The following is a 14,288-nucleotide window of genomic DNA, read 5'->3' on the forward strand; positions in this document are numbered from 1 at the left end:
TTTTGCAGTTTTTCTTCTGCTAGATCCTGAAAGATCTGCATTGTGCTTCCTTTATATTTTAGGACCAAGTTGCCTCATGCCCTTTTGTAAGATATAGTCTCTAAGTGTGTGGATTTAGCAATATGGTCTCTTGGCTACTTTGCTTTACTCCTCCAGCCTTCCCCAGCCTTGGGTCTCTGGAACCCCAAGCTGGCTGGGGATGATGGTGGGGAAGTTAAACAGAATTCATATGGTAGAGTGGTCAGCAGGTAACTTTGCAGAGGGGGAAAGGAGTAAAAAAAATTGAGTGCTGCTTGATTTGCCTCTTTTAAAAGATTTATAGTTGCTCATGCAAAAATAAAGTTGAAAGAGACAGGTATCCTGTATCCTTTTGTATGGACTCACCAAAGCTTTTTGTGTTGTAAAACGTGATGTCTGAACCCTGAGGGTCATGGCAGCGTGCCAGTAAAATTAGCTTCTATTTCTGTTTCTTTTGTCTGGTGACCTGACCTGAGAATGCTCTGCTGGCTGCAGTGAATATGGTGGGAAAATAAGTGACATCTAAACATAGCTGTAATTGCTAAATGTGTATTTCTTGCTTTGCATTGTGATCATTAGAGTGAGGGGGGAAACAGAACTGATAGCTGCATCCAAATCCAGATCTCAGCATTTTGATGGATGGGTAGCGTGGGCACCCGTCTGTAAATGCTAGTTGAAGAAGACAACAAGGGGTGGGCATGCAGTTCAGGACATCCATCTGTGTGGAGTCTTAAATATGAAACTTTTGACTTTAAACATTATTATATTGCTGGAACCATTTTATTATTTTAGTCATTGTTGGTGGAGCTGTATTACCCTAGCGGCTTATTATAATGAATAGCCTGTTAGTTTTTCCAGATTTAGCTCTACTGGTCTTCATCATTTTGGGCATAATCACATTAAAATTTTACAGTGATCGTTACATATTCAATACATGTTTCTGTTTACAAATCCAAGTTATAAAATTATGACTACCTTTGTGATAGATGGTCTTGCTTGCTTTCTTCCTTGCAAATAAGTTTATCCATACACACACACACACCTAATAACTAGCATATGTTGATCTCCGACCTAAGTGTTTTGGACTTGCAGTGCCCTTTCAGTTTAAAAAAACAACTCAGTTCTTCCTCATTGTTGCCATTGAGTCCAGTGTGTATTCAAAATGACTTAACTGCTTGTCCTTTTATTCATGTTTGCATGGAAACAAAATATAATTGTGTTTGTTTCCTATGAGGAAATAGAACAAAATGCAGCACCAAAACGCTGCTAGATAACTCAGCAGCCAGCCTAGATCTTCAAACTGCTGCAGACCTGCTCAAAGAGCAGCAGCTGTGCCTGGATGAAAGTGGGTCTTATTGAAAAGATGGCATTCTTAGCCATGGAGAACATTATGTCTGTGCTGCTACTGTTTATCACAGAACAAAGATCTGACATCAATTTATATAGGCTGAGCAACTTCAGTGTTTAATACTGTGCCTGTCTTGATTTTTTACCCTCTTTAAACTCTTGCATTCACATTAAACCTTTATGTTTAAGGTTTTTTAAAAAACACACTGCCGCTTGTTTTTCAATATTTTCTGCTGCTGCTGTTCCTTAGATAACTAGCTTGTTTGTCCCTCCATCCTTAATCAATTAGTACTTGTCAAGCCAAATTCTAACAATTAACTAGTTTATAGCGAAGCATCCCATGAGATATATTGTAGTTTTGTTGTTGTTGTTTTTTAAAAAAAATATGGCAGGTGAACCATATTGCTAATTGGTGCTAATGAATGTATATCATTTTATCATTTCCAAATTAGAAAATGACAGATGGAGAGATCTCAGTAGGAAATGTCCCCTTCAGATCGATCAGCCAAGCACCAGCATTTGGGACTGCCTGCCTGACAAAAGCGAAGAAAACGCCATATGGCAGAGAGAGGCAGCTAGCACATGCGCAGTGACCAACTTGATCAAAGACCTCAGCCTCAGTGACCGCAATGGCAATCCCTCTGCACCTCCCAGCAAACGCCAATGTAGGTCGCTCTCTTTTTCTGATGAGATGTCTAGCTGTAGGGCTTCGTGGAGGCCTATAGGATCAAAGGTCTGGACTCCTGTAGAAAAGAGACGGTGTTACAGTGGCGGAAGTGTCCAGCGCTATTCCAATGGATTCACCACCATGCAGAGAAGTTCAAGCTTTAGCCTTCCTTCCAGGTCAAACACTCTTTCCTCATCCTACGACCAGTCTGCATTTAGCAACAGATTAGGATGTCAGCCATGCCAAGGAATGAGAAGGTCAGCCACTTATGGGCAGGCGAGTGATATCTGGGGCAGCGACCACGGCTCTGTAGAAGGTGGCAGGGTTGACATCCAGCGGTCTCTCTCCTGCTCCCATGATCAGATTTCTTTTTCGGAATATTGCCTGCCCTCAGCCAGCAGCACACCTGCCTCAACCCCAGAGCTGACAAGGCGTTCCAATGGGCTTTCCCGAAGCCGGTCCCAGCCATGTGTCCTTAATGACAAGAAAGTTGGAATTAAACGACGGCGGCCTGAAGAAGTAAAGGAACAAAGACCTTCACTGGATCTTGCTAAGATGACCCAGGTAAGAGTTAATTATATCGTATGGTTAGGCCAAACATTTACAAAACACATAAAGTATGTATTTACATTATAGACAGTGTGCAACACACTGATGTGGTAATACTGTGTAATTAACTAAAGCGGGAAGCTGGTTGAATTCCGCCCCTCCCCCCAAAAAACCTGGTTCAATTGTGTGTTTTGTTTTGCTTGCTTGGAGTAGAGGTAATTGTTTCTGGCCTTTCCTTTTATTAGTAGGAGACTGATGGTTTTTCTAATGGATTTGATATTTAGGATCATAACCACTAGCCCTCCATGCCCTAATACGAAAGGTTTCTCTTCTGAAAATTTATTTATATTCATAACTGTAACTCACTGGTCTTCAACTGGTGGATCATGGCTTGATCCAAGGGAGGCAGGGCAGGTCACAACAGGATCATGACCACCATGCACTTATATGGCAAAATATTAAGAAATGGATCCCCAAATACAAGTCTGGGTTAAAAGTGAGCTCTGGGTCTGAAAAAGTTGACGGCTGTTGCATAACTTAGTCACTTTAGATAGTTTAGCCTCAGTTGAATGAAATGGTGTTTCCTATAGATAGGCAGCATAAGTTTCAGCAAGCAATGGTTTGGTTTTTAATGAAAACAAACTTATTGTAATAAATTGCAGAAGAGGTGCTTTCAAGCACATGCTGTGGGAAGCCAAGGAAAACCTCAATGGTACTTAGTGTTTATTTTATTTCTGGATGAATTCTCAAAACTGGGGACTTTGCTCTCTATGAGTGTTGACTTCAAGCAGTCTTGTCTTCTGTAATTTTCCACATCTTTATTACGTTTCATTTTCAGTTGCGAAACAAAGGTCAAAAATTTCCCCTTTAGTCAGGAATCCAAAGTGTGAGCAGACAAGAGATCTGAAGTGCACATCAGGGAGGATGTTGCTCCCATAAATTCTTAACTTTCGGAATCCATTTGTGAGATAAGTGGCCTTTAAAATTGAGTGGTACATAACTAAGCTACAAGAACCCTTCGAAGAACAGGACTCCAAACCAGCTTCATCTTATTACTTAATAATCAAGGGTTTTCTTTTAATGATTCAGCATTTCTTTTGTCTGTAATTTATAGGCATACACTTGTTGATAAAATAAAGATACCCTTGTGTAGAACAGAGATAAAGTAGGGTTTATAGATCTGATAGCTTCCCCCACCCTCCAGCAGAAGTGCATTAACTCTGCTTTATTGGCATAATTCCTGTTTTACTTTATTGATTTCTGCAAGCCAAAAAAAAGCTCCCCCCATCGTTCACTTTTCACTACCTGTACTACTCTCAACATTGTTGTATGCACTTAAAACAGCTGTTGCACCACCATGAAAATGCGATCCTTTCCCATTGTTTGTATTGCTTTGGATTACAGTGACACTTCGTTAAAAAATGGTGCCAGATCATCCATTTTAATTGTATGCTGCCTTTCCATAGTCAATATGGCTCAAGATGAAATGTGCTGCATGTGCTGTTTTTGTTAGCTATTTTTGTTAACAGTGACTCTCCCAGGCAGGTACAGCTGATTAGAAAGCTGCAGTTGTCCTCTATTTCCCCTTATCCAACACAATGACTTTTGACAGTGGAAACTGAGACCGTGATGCTTTGCAATACTTTTATGACTCTATGGGTGATTGAATAAGTTCGTTTTCTTTTGTGTTTATGGGAATGCTTTTTCCTTCTCTAGAGAAGTTTGAAAGATAAAAAGGGTAAGAAAATAACATGGTGGGTGATTTCGGGGGGAAATATACTACATTATACTGCTTGCAAGTCCCCCTTTGAAAATGTGTGTCAGTGAAATTTAATATGCTAAGCTGCTTTATTAGCTAATAAACTGGATAGGTAGTAAAAACAACCTTATTATTTTTTACGAGTCCCAAGTTGAAATCACACAGCTAGCATCACTGAAGGCCTTTTCATTTTCTTGTACTTGTGGAAACAGTTTAAATTATATAGTCATTCATGTTTGTACCCAGGTATATATAGGTTGTTTCATTTGCTCCAGGCTGGTATCCAAGGAAGTGGTAGAGGCTGGAAGCAGGAGGTGTAAAAGGGACCTCTGAATGAAACAAACCTATGTGGTTGGCTTAGTTTTTCATCTGCAGGGCTCCAGGTACATCAGGCATACATTAAAGCAGCACATTGGAGGCTTATAATTGCTGTAGCATTGTAAGCAGCTCTGGAATAGAGTTAAGTGTCCATGATTCTGCAAACATGTGTCCTCTTAAAATTGTGATAGGAAAATTTGTGGCAGAAAGTTATGTGTGTACCAGGAAAAGTGATGGCAAGAGAGCAGTAAAATGGAACTAGTGTCACCTTTACCACCATGTAGATTACTATGGTTATGAGTTGGATCCTGACAAAGGGTACTTTTGGATGGGTGTTTATTGTGGGGTCAATGCTGCTCATGGACTGCTCAGCACCACACAAAACCCAAAGGGTAAATTTAGTATGGATTTGCCCTTTCAACATAAAATCCATTTTTTAAAAAAGTTTCATGCCAGTGACCTGTTTATGATAGCTGATTGACCCATCTGCAGTATTCACTCCCAGTATGGAAGCACCCAAAGTTAGTTGAACTTGGGCATCAGTAGAATATGACTCAAGTTGCATCGCTGAGTGGAGGCTGGTCCATTCATGAGGCACTGCCCCATCAACCTTCATCTGCCCTTAGTGTGTCCTCACCTGCTTGCCTTCTTACTTCCAGTAAGTACTGGAGGTGGCACTGCCTGTAGCAATTTCATTTTCCTTACTGTTAAGAGCTGCTCTTGCAGAACTCAGCAGGAGGAGGAAGAGGGGACAGAATTAGATTTGGCTTGCTACTTGCCATTGGCTCTGGCTGCACTTCCCCTTCCTTCTAGCCTACTAGTCTAAATGGGGACCAGCCACCAATACCCTTGATTTCACTGGGCAGCTAAGCCCAATATGCGTATTCTGGATCCAACCCAAATGGGTTCAGTCTGTGCTCAGTTCTGTAGTAGTTCTGCACCACTGAATGGAGGTGGCACAGCAGCATTGCTTTGTGGATTTTTCATATTTCATTACTGCGGGGGGGGGGGGACTGCATCCAGTTCACGGGCTGTATCCTCACCTCCCCAAACCCCTTCTGTCACCTGATGTGACCCATTTTCCTGTGCCTTTGTCATTTGAAATCAAGAACAGATTTTGGCAGAGAGCCACATCTTTACGTCCCATACCCATATATGACATCAGGTGTAGGGCAAATGGGCTTGGCCAAATCAGCCTAGCTGGCCAAATGGGGGTGCCTGGCTTGCCTGATTAGGCTGAGTGTTCTCCATCACTGCTTTTTTGAATTGATTCATATGAGTTATGATGCACGAGTGTTGGTATGGATTGCTCTGTCTTGGCCTTAAATACAACAGCAAGTTGACATTAAATTTTACTGTTTTGCTTTGCCAACCTTCATATGCACAATATAATTCAGCAGCTGTGTGCCAGTTCACACATCATACTTTTAATGAGGACCAAGATGCTGGAATCTTGGAACCCAAGTTTGGGGCAAGTGGCAGAACTTCAGCAGAGATTAACATCACAAAACATGCTGCAAACAAAAGTGTGGAAAAACCTTTAAAATGTGCCCTTCCAGTGAGTCCCCAAAATGTTTGCTTTTGAAAGCTGTTTCCAAGCTATCCCACTTGCCTGGCATAGAGATAGACCACATGTTTGGTAAGGCATAAAATGGTTTGCTTACAAAACTCTTCAAAGTTCAGATTCATGTGCTTTTCCATACAGCAGTAAGAAAAGATGCACAGGCAGTCAAAACGTTGCTTAGTTACAAAAGGTAAAAGTTTTGGAGTAGAAAAAACTTTAGTTTCAGACTCAATTCTGATCTGAAACAAACAAGTTGGTTAAAGCCATGTGGCTGGAGTGGCCAGCTCAGAGCTCCTTGGACATACTGAAGAACATACTTGGAGAGAGAGAGAGAGAGATTATAAAGGCTTCCTGATCTATTTCCTCTCAGGTCGGAAGTGATAACATAGGCTAAGCCTGGCAGGACTGCTTACTCTATGGTTTAACATCTTCATGCACCAGTTAGATACAAACATATATGAGGCTGGGACCCTACACAAAGTAGGTAAGATGTAGGAGGGGTATATGAGCAGCCTCTTGATATCTGCTGTGTTTACTGAAATCCTGTCTGTAGGGGACTGTGAACTTGAACGGAGCAGTGTGTGTGTGTGTGTGTGTGTGTGTGTGTGTGTGTGTGTGTCCCTTTTCCTAGAGGCCAATTGTTCTTATCAAGAGAAAATATTGTAAGAGAAAATATTTGAAGGGCCTCCTATCTTCTGCCATGCAGGCAGAAAGCAGCTTGGAAGGGAAGAGATTTTGATTGGAAAAACAACCTGTAGGGAAATAGTTAAGCATTCCCTGCACCATTCCAATCAAACCCACAGGCTCCTACAGCTCCATTGAAGCAAAAAACAAAAATGTCAGTAGACATCCCATGCATCTCCCACCTCTTTGGACCTGAGTAACCCCATGTAAGCTAACTTCCTCTGCCTGGGATGCTGAAGAAAAGAGAAACACACTCCTGTTTGGAAGATAATTTGTGCAATTACTTTTAAGTTGCAGTCTAGATATTCCCCAAATTACTTCTTCTTCCCCTATTAATTTTAGTGCTTTGCTGATCTGAATCCAAAATACTTAGATATTCCCACATTTTTCCTGGCAATTGTCAGGCAGGAAGAACAGAGCTCAGCCCCATGCTAACAATTGGGTACATAAAACAGCCATATTATAAGTACTGTTTTCACACTCTAAACATACTTGGCGTTTGAATGTGCCCCCAAGCAGTGATGGTGCACTATATCTGACAGTGACGAAGAACAGCACAATATGTTCCTCTGTACAGCAAGGTTCCTGCTATGCAAGACAATACAAAATCTTTTCTACCGCATCTTTGTAAGTGAACAGCCCCTCTTGTGTGGGTCCTTGTGTGATCTAACCATCTGCATGGAGGAACTAAATAAATTAGTCCCAAATGGTGGATCAGAGTCCTAAAAAGCCCAACATGATGGAATACTACAAGGAGGCTTTCAGGCAAAACAGATTTCTGAGTCATTGTAATTATGATCAGGCTTTTTCATTAGATGAAGCTGCTTTTAATGAAATGTGAAGAATCAGTCACCTTCTTCTAATTTGTACTAAAAGCTATTTTGATCATGGTTTTTCCATGCAGTGCCTTCCCTTAAATCCACCTTAGGGAGCACCAGGGGACATTTTTCATCCAAGGATGAGCGAAAACCAATTAGGATTTAAAAGACAAAACAAAAAAACCCCAACCAACCAAACAACAACAACAACCCCAAAAACTGTGTTATGGTTGAGATGTGAATAGTTTGGAGAGAAGGGACTAGGAAACAGTTTTCCTTTTCACATACAGTGGTACCTCGGGCTACATACGCTTCAGGTTACATACGCTTCAGGTTACAGACTCTGCTAACCCAGAAATAGTACCTGAGGTTAAGAACTTTGCTTCAGGATGAGAACAGAAATTGTGCTGCAGTGGCGCGGCGGCAGCAGGAGGCCCCATTAGCTAAAGTGGTGCTTCAGGTTAAGAACAGTTTCAGGTTAAGAACGGACCTCCGGAATGAATTAAGTACTTAACCCGAGGTACCACTGTATATGCTAAAGGTAAATGACTTCTGATTAATGTGTCTCACAGCAACATTATTCTTTCCGTACTGTGCAGTCATCGCCACAGAAAGTAGCAATTGCTGTAAGCTCAACTCAAATTGGAGAGCCAATGTGGTTTCCTGACAAATCAGGAAGTCCCCAGTTAAAATCTCACTTGACAGCCTTTTGGACAAGCCACAACCAAGGCAACCACCCCCCATCTGCAACATAGAGATGATAATAACGCTTACCATACAGGGGTGGTGCAAGGAGAACAAAAAAAAAAGGTAATGTGTGTGATTTTCTTTGAAATTCAGTGCTATGCAATTGCTAAGCTTTATTAAATGTAGGGAATCATAATTGTCGGGTTAGTGCATCCTCATGGTTGACTTAAGCACTCAACTTTGGGAAGCTTCTCAAAAGAGTTAGCCTTCCTGTACTATTATATGCTTCAGGCACCTTGGTCTCTCCAATAATGAAGGCTGTTTGGACTACTGGTTTGAGCCTATACGGTCTGTTCTTATGCTTAGTTCAATGTGACTTTATTTGTAGCATACATCCCAAACAAGATCCATCCTGCCCTTTAATAGAGCAGTTCATCCCATAGCATAGTAATTTTTATTTTTCATGGCTGCATGGCTGCTGTGCAGAGCTGCATTATCACACAAGGACTTTAGAAACAAGTTTACATAATGAAAGATCACACACCATTGAACTGGGATTTTTACAAGCATTCTGGTAGCACCACAATGAAGCCATTTACAATTACTGGTGAAAAGTAGAATTTTGCCTAAGGCCGCGGACTAATTTAGGAGACTGGAGCTCTTGTTCTCAAGTCTTCCTTAGATTTTTCTCAATGGCCAGAGGCAAATTGCTCAGCGTCCACACACCCCCCCCCCCCCGTCCACACCCCCCCCTCCTCAAAGGATTGCTGTGAGCCTGAGCCTATTGTTGTTTGTAAGGATCAGCAAGGTTACTAGAAAGTGCACTCTGTATAAAATAAAGCAAACAAATTATTACAGGAAATTCTTGATGGTGTTTTTGGTTGTTTTTTTAAAGGATCCCAGCATTTCAAGCGGGAGACACACAAGGAGTGACCACACTGTATGATAATGTGCATTCATTGTTGGATGCAGGTGCCTTTTGCGTCTGCTGTGTGCATGACGGTGTCTCTGTACCACAGTCTAAAGTAGAATGGATGCAATCTGTGCCGAAAATGCACTTCTCAAGTGCTTGTTGTGTACTTGTGTACACAGAGTGCTTTCTCAGGTCACCTCCTTTTGGGGCAGACCTACTCATGTTGCAGGGCTGTGCCTCTCCCTTCACTATGTTTAACTTGTCTATGAATGAATTTGGTAAAATAGGAAGCAGTAAAGTAACTTAGCTGTCCGTCTGTCCGTCTCTTTCTCTCTCTCTATATCCTCTGTTTATCAACACACCAGTTTCCAGCCCCTCTCTTTCAAAAGATTGTGAAAAACCTTTCCCCCGCTTTTTTAAAAAAGAAAGGTCGGTTGAAACTCTAATTGAGGGGAGAGGAATAGAGAACACACTAGTTCTCACACTAGTTTGAAAATGTGACCACCTGCGTGTACAGAAGACACAGATTATATTTTTTCCACAAGATTTATATACCACTTCATTGTAAAAGAACCTCAGTTGTTTAGAAAAAGAATAAAACAATAAAATTATTAGTCAAAAGTTTTAAAACAACTATTTAAAACGTTAAAAATAATATTTAAAAACTGTTGTTGGCCTCCGTCTGTCTTGAGAAACAGTGGAATGTACTTCCAGGGATGAAGTCAAACCACTAGAGAATCACAGCGCCTGCTGTGGTTGCAGAGGCTGGTGACTCGTAATTGTGCCTCCCATGCATTAGCAGCACCAAAGCGAAATCTCTGGGGCGCAAGCTGGTCCTGCAGTAGTGTCCACATGGATACTGAAACAGAGTGAACCTCTAAATGCAGTTACACACGTGCAAGATTTTCCTGCATATTGAGTAACTTGGCTAACCCTACTGAAATAGGTTTGGGTTGTAGCCATTGATGATGAGGGAGCTGAGATTTTTCTTTATTTCTTGTTTGTCGCTTAACACTGATATGTTTTGAAGTGAGTAGGAAGATCAGAAGGAGTAATAGTTACTGAGCAGAGGTATCTTTTTGTCCTCTTCTGTGCCTTTTAATCTGCCATGCTGCTGGCTGCCAGCGCTGTTATCTCTACCCTAATCTGTTTTTTCATAATGTCTTGGCCATTGCAAGCTCTGCAGGTTTGATCTCATGTTAACACAATAATGGATTTATCTTTGAAAATGCCAACAAGGTAATTCTGCTGATACTATCTGCAGTTTTGAGCAGTTTAATTGCAGATAATTTTTAATGGCTGACTCATAAGAGAGAAAATGAAGTTTGGTGGTAGAGACAGATGAAAAGCTGTTCTCTGAGGCAGAATTCCCACCATCAGCACCAACATCTTGCTTACTTCCTTGTTTCCCCCCTAAAATTAATCACTTCCATTAAATTTTCTGAATTGTAGACACACAATGATTTCTCACACATCTTTACTCAGAAGTAAGTGTGCTTAGGTTTGCAGCCTTCATGCTGAGATGACTAATAGGCAGATACCCACAAGTGATATATAGGATTCATCCTCTAACTGAATTTACGGCCTGGGATTCTCGAAACACAGGACTCAGTCCTAGCTTTGACAGCAAGTTATTTCGGGAATGTTTTCAAGATGCCACCTTTACCCCCATGATAAATTGGTAAAAAAAGCACATTGTTCCAATGATGTAGCCCTTGTATTCAGATTACCTAGTCTAGGTCAGTGTTGTACTACAAATTCAAAATGGGTTTGACTTCGTCCTTTCCCTTCCTTAGAAGTCTTGAAAGATACATGTGGGTGTTGTAAAACCTTTCCAGCATCTTTAAATAAAAGCCCACAAGTCCAAGGATTTCATGAATGCGCAGATCTAGCAGGATGCTACAGCCCTTTCCCTGTTGTTCTGTAAATCCATGTGTACATAGCACATGAATACCTAGGATGGAAATATTTTGCTGATTATGAGAAGTCTTCACAAGTTAGGGCAAAAGTAGCACTGTGCAATGTAGAGTCATAATTACGGTAAAATAGCATTGGAACTCTTTCTCATGTGTTGCTCTTGCAGTGTGTTGCTGCTGCAGTCACTACTTAACTAACTCCATGTTGCATCATTAATGCCTTAATGTCTGATCGAGTAAATCCTTTCCAATTCAGCATTACCAGACTAGATAGAGTGCTGATGGGAAATGCCTATGATGTAATCTGAGCTACCCATGTGATCAGAATATTTATACTTTACCACCACAAATCTGCTTCCCTGGGGCTGGCAATGACTCCTATATTAAATGGGTAATCATGTCACAAAATGGACCTATAAAGCCAGGTCTAATTTGAAGTTTCAGTGTACTTGGTAGAAACCTGAACCAGGACTTCAGAAGAACAAAATTTTTAAAACAAAGACAGATTTAGCAAGAATAAATGTCTTGATCTTTAAATCGCCTTTGTTGTTTTTATTAATTAACACGACTAATTAACCACCCCTTTGATTATGATTCATAGCAAGTTTTAGAGTGACTCTTCAACTGAATATAGTGAGCTTCTGTTGGAACTGGTTTATGTGTTACTTTTCCAAAATCAAATCTGGGATCTGCTCCCAGCTAGGAATTTGGGGCTACATCTATAATGTGCGTCCCCAGTGGCAGGTCTTGGCAGAGGTTTGTGTGGGGTATGTGTGCAGTTTCAAGGAAGGTATAGTAATTGTGCAGGACCTTTGAGTTATAGTTATTGTTTTGGCTGTTCTGTCTGCTGATTTTGCTAGACCCTTTCATTTCATTTTTTCAATTTTTTTACATGAGCAGCAATCAGCATAGAACCTGACACAACTCTCATGTGGTTTGTGGTATCACACACAGTGGCGGAGCTTCATGCTCTGGCACTGGGGGGGGGATAGCAGGTGGGGGCGGGGCTGGTGCGCGTCCTGGGAGCGTGGCACGCCGCCTGTGGGGGTGTGGTGCCCAGCACGGGTGAAGGGAGCAGCCGCGATGGCACCCCACCGGGATCACACTGCTGGGGTGGTGTGCTCCCCCCGCACTCCTGTTCTTCCGCCATGTTGAATTAGCACACCTAAGACCAGTAGAACAAGGAGGGGAACATAGTATATGTTAAACATGTATGCTTATATGTTGTGTGGCACAAAACAGCTTCTGGAGAAGTTTTAAAGATATTTGTTTATTTAAAGACATTTGTTATACCATTTATTTTACAACTATCCAAAGCAGTTTACAACTTTAAAAAAACCCCGCTACAACCAATAAAAGAATTAAAGCTATACAGCATTTATTTTTTAAAAAACTAAAGTAATGGATGGTGCTCGACTAATTGTTACTCAGAGTAGACCCATTGAAATTAATTAACATGGCTAGGTTAGGTACATTCATTTCAATAGGTCTACTTTGAGTAAAATGTAATTGAATACTACCCAGTATCCAAAGTCCTTATATCATGTGCCAGACCAATATTGGGGAAGAGCTGAGTGCAGAAATAAGTCTTCAGCGTAGGCTGAAAACCGAATATGGCTGGTGCATGCCTAATTTCTGAGGGGAGGCTGCTCCACATGGCAGATGCCACCACTGTGGAAGCTCTCTTCCATTCACCAGTCTAGCTCTATTGTGCATACATATATCAACCGTTCTTCCTCCTCTCTTCAGAAGACTGATATGGCTTGCAGATGCATAGTAGAGTTTCATGCATATGTGTTCGAGATTTGCTTGGGCGTTAAAACCTGGGGCCTGTACATTTCACTCCAGAAACAACAAGGTAGACGCCAACTCTCCTGAAAGCCTCTGTTGAGAAAAGGCCTTCGTACCCCAAGGCTCGTCCCTGTGTAGATAACTAATTCAGACATATCCATTTTGACATGGATGTGTGCAAGGGCTCCCTTTGAAAAGCTGTCCCGTGAGACCAAACATTATATAACGGGCCTTTAATGCCATCACTGCTTTTGAAAGGAATTTTGTCAGGAGCTGCTTGAGGGTGAATGGTACAAGTATCTGCAGCGCCTGTAAGGACGTCCTCCCCTGCTTGCCCCCTACAGAGAGAGAAAAAGGGAGGCTGCCATGCCCTTTGAAAACTGAAAAGCTCTCGGTTTAAAAATATGTGTGTGAGAAACCCTGTACCCAGGCAAGTTTAGGTATTCAGAGCCTCCAGCATATATAACACTTCACTTTGGCATTTGAGGAACTGTATGTGGGGTTTTTGTGTTTGTTTCTTTTTGTTTGGGCAGCAGCAGTGGTACAGCTGCTCATGGAGCTTCCTCCCCCTTCTTCTTCCCCCTGTTTTTTAGCACCATTTTAATCCCTGACATCAATCAAGCCACAACACTTAAAGGGGGCACAAAAGCTCAATTTGTTCTAGTATTGCCCTTGACATGCTTTTCTCTCATTGGGGAGGCGGGAGGACAGAATTGTAATGTAATATAATAGAATTGCATTAACTTCTTCTAGCGATAGAGGGAAGGAGGAAGGTGAACAGTGGTGCTGAGCTTTTGAAGAGAGCTGCTCAGTATGTAAAAGCAACTTAATTTGGCGGTCTCCACTGTGTTAGCTTCTCGCTCAGATGAATCGTTAAAAAATTTGGGCCCTGCATCAGATTCCTATAATATGCTCTGGGTGCCCAGACTCCATTGTCACTGCTGGCCCGAGGGATGTCCAAAGCTCTCTTAACAAACAGGGTAATATCAGATAAAGGGTAGGGAGTAATCAGGTTGTTATACTGAGTTGTCAGATCTGAGAGCAAGGCAATGCTCTCCATGTATCAGGCAATGCAGAGGTAGGTACGAAGGATTAGGCTATAAGACAAAAGCTTGAAAGGAGAGAAGCAATACAGTGGTACCTCAGGTTACATACACTTCAGGTTACATATGCTTCAGGTTACAGACTCTGCTAACCCAGAAATATTACCTCAGGTTAAGAACTTTGCTTCAGGATGAGAACAGAAATCATGCTCTG

General features: G+C 41.6%; 1 protein-coding gene across 5 annotated transcripts in view; it reads left to right on the top strand.

The window, feature by feature from the left end:
• The window catches only part of FAM53B (family with sequence similarity 53 member B), a 107,425-nt gene that overhangs the window by 52,300 nt on the left and 40,837 nt on the right, over window positions 1-14,288 (top strand). For all 5 annotated transcript variants that reach the window (XM_079976731.1, XM_079976730.1, XM_079976734.1 and 2 more), the window contains exon 5: window positions 1,818-2,596. In XM_079976731.1, the coding sequence (XP_079832857.1) occupies window positions 1,818-2,596 (779 nt within the window). The remainder of the gene's footprint in view (window positions 1-1,817; window positions 2,597-14,288) is intronic.

This window comes from Podarcis cretensis (assembly GCF_951804945.1).
Source record: "Podarcis cretensis genome assembly, chromosome: 5".
NCBI lineage: Eukaryota > Metazoa > Chordata > Lepidosauria > Squamata > Lacertidae > Podarcis > Podarcis cretensis.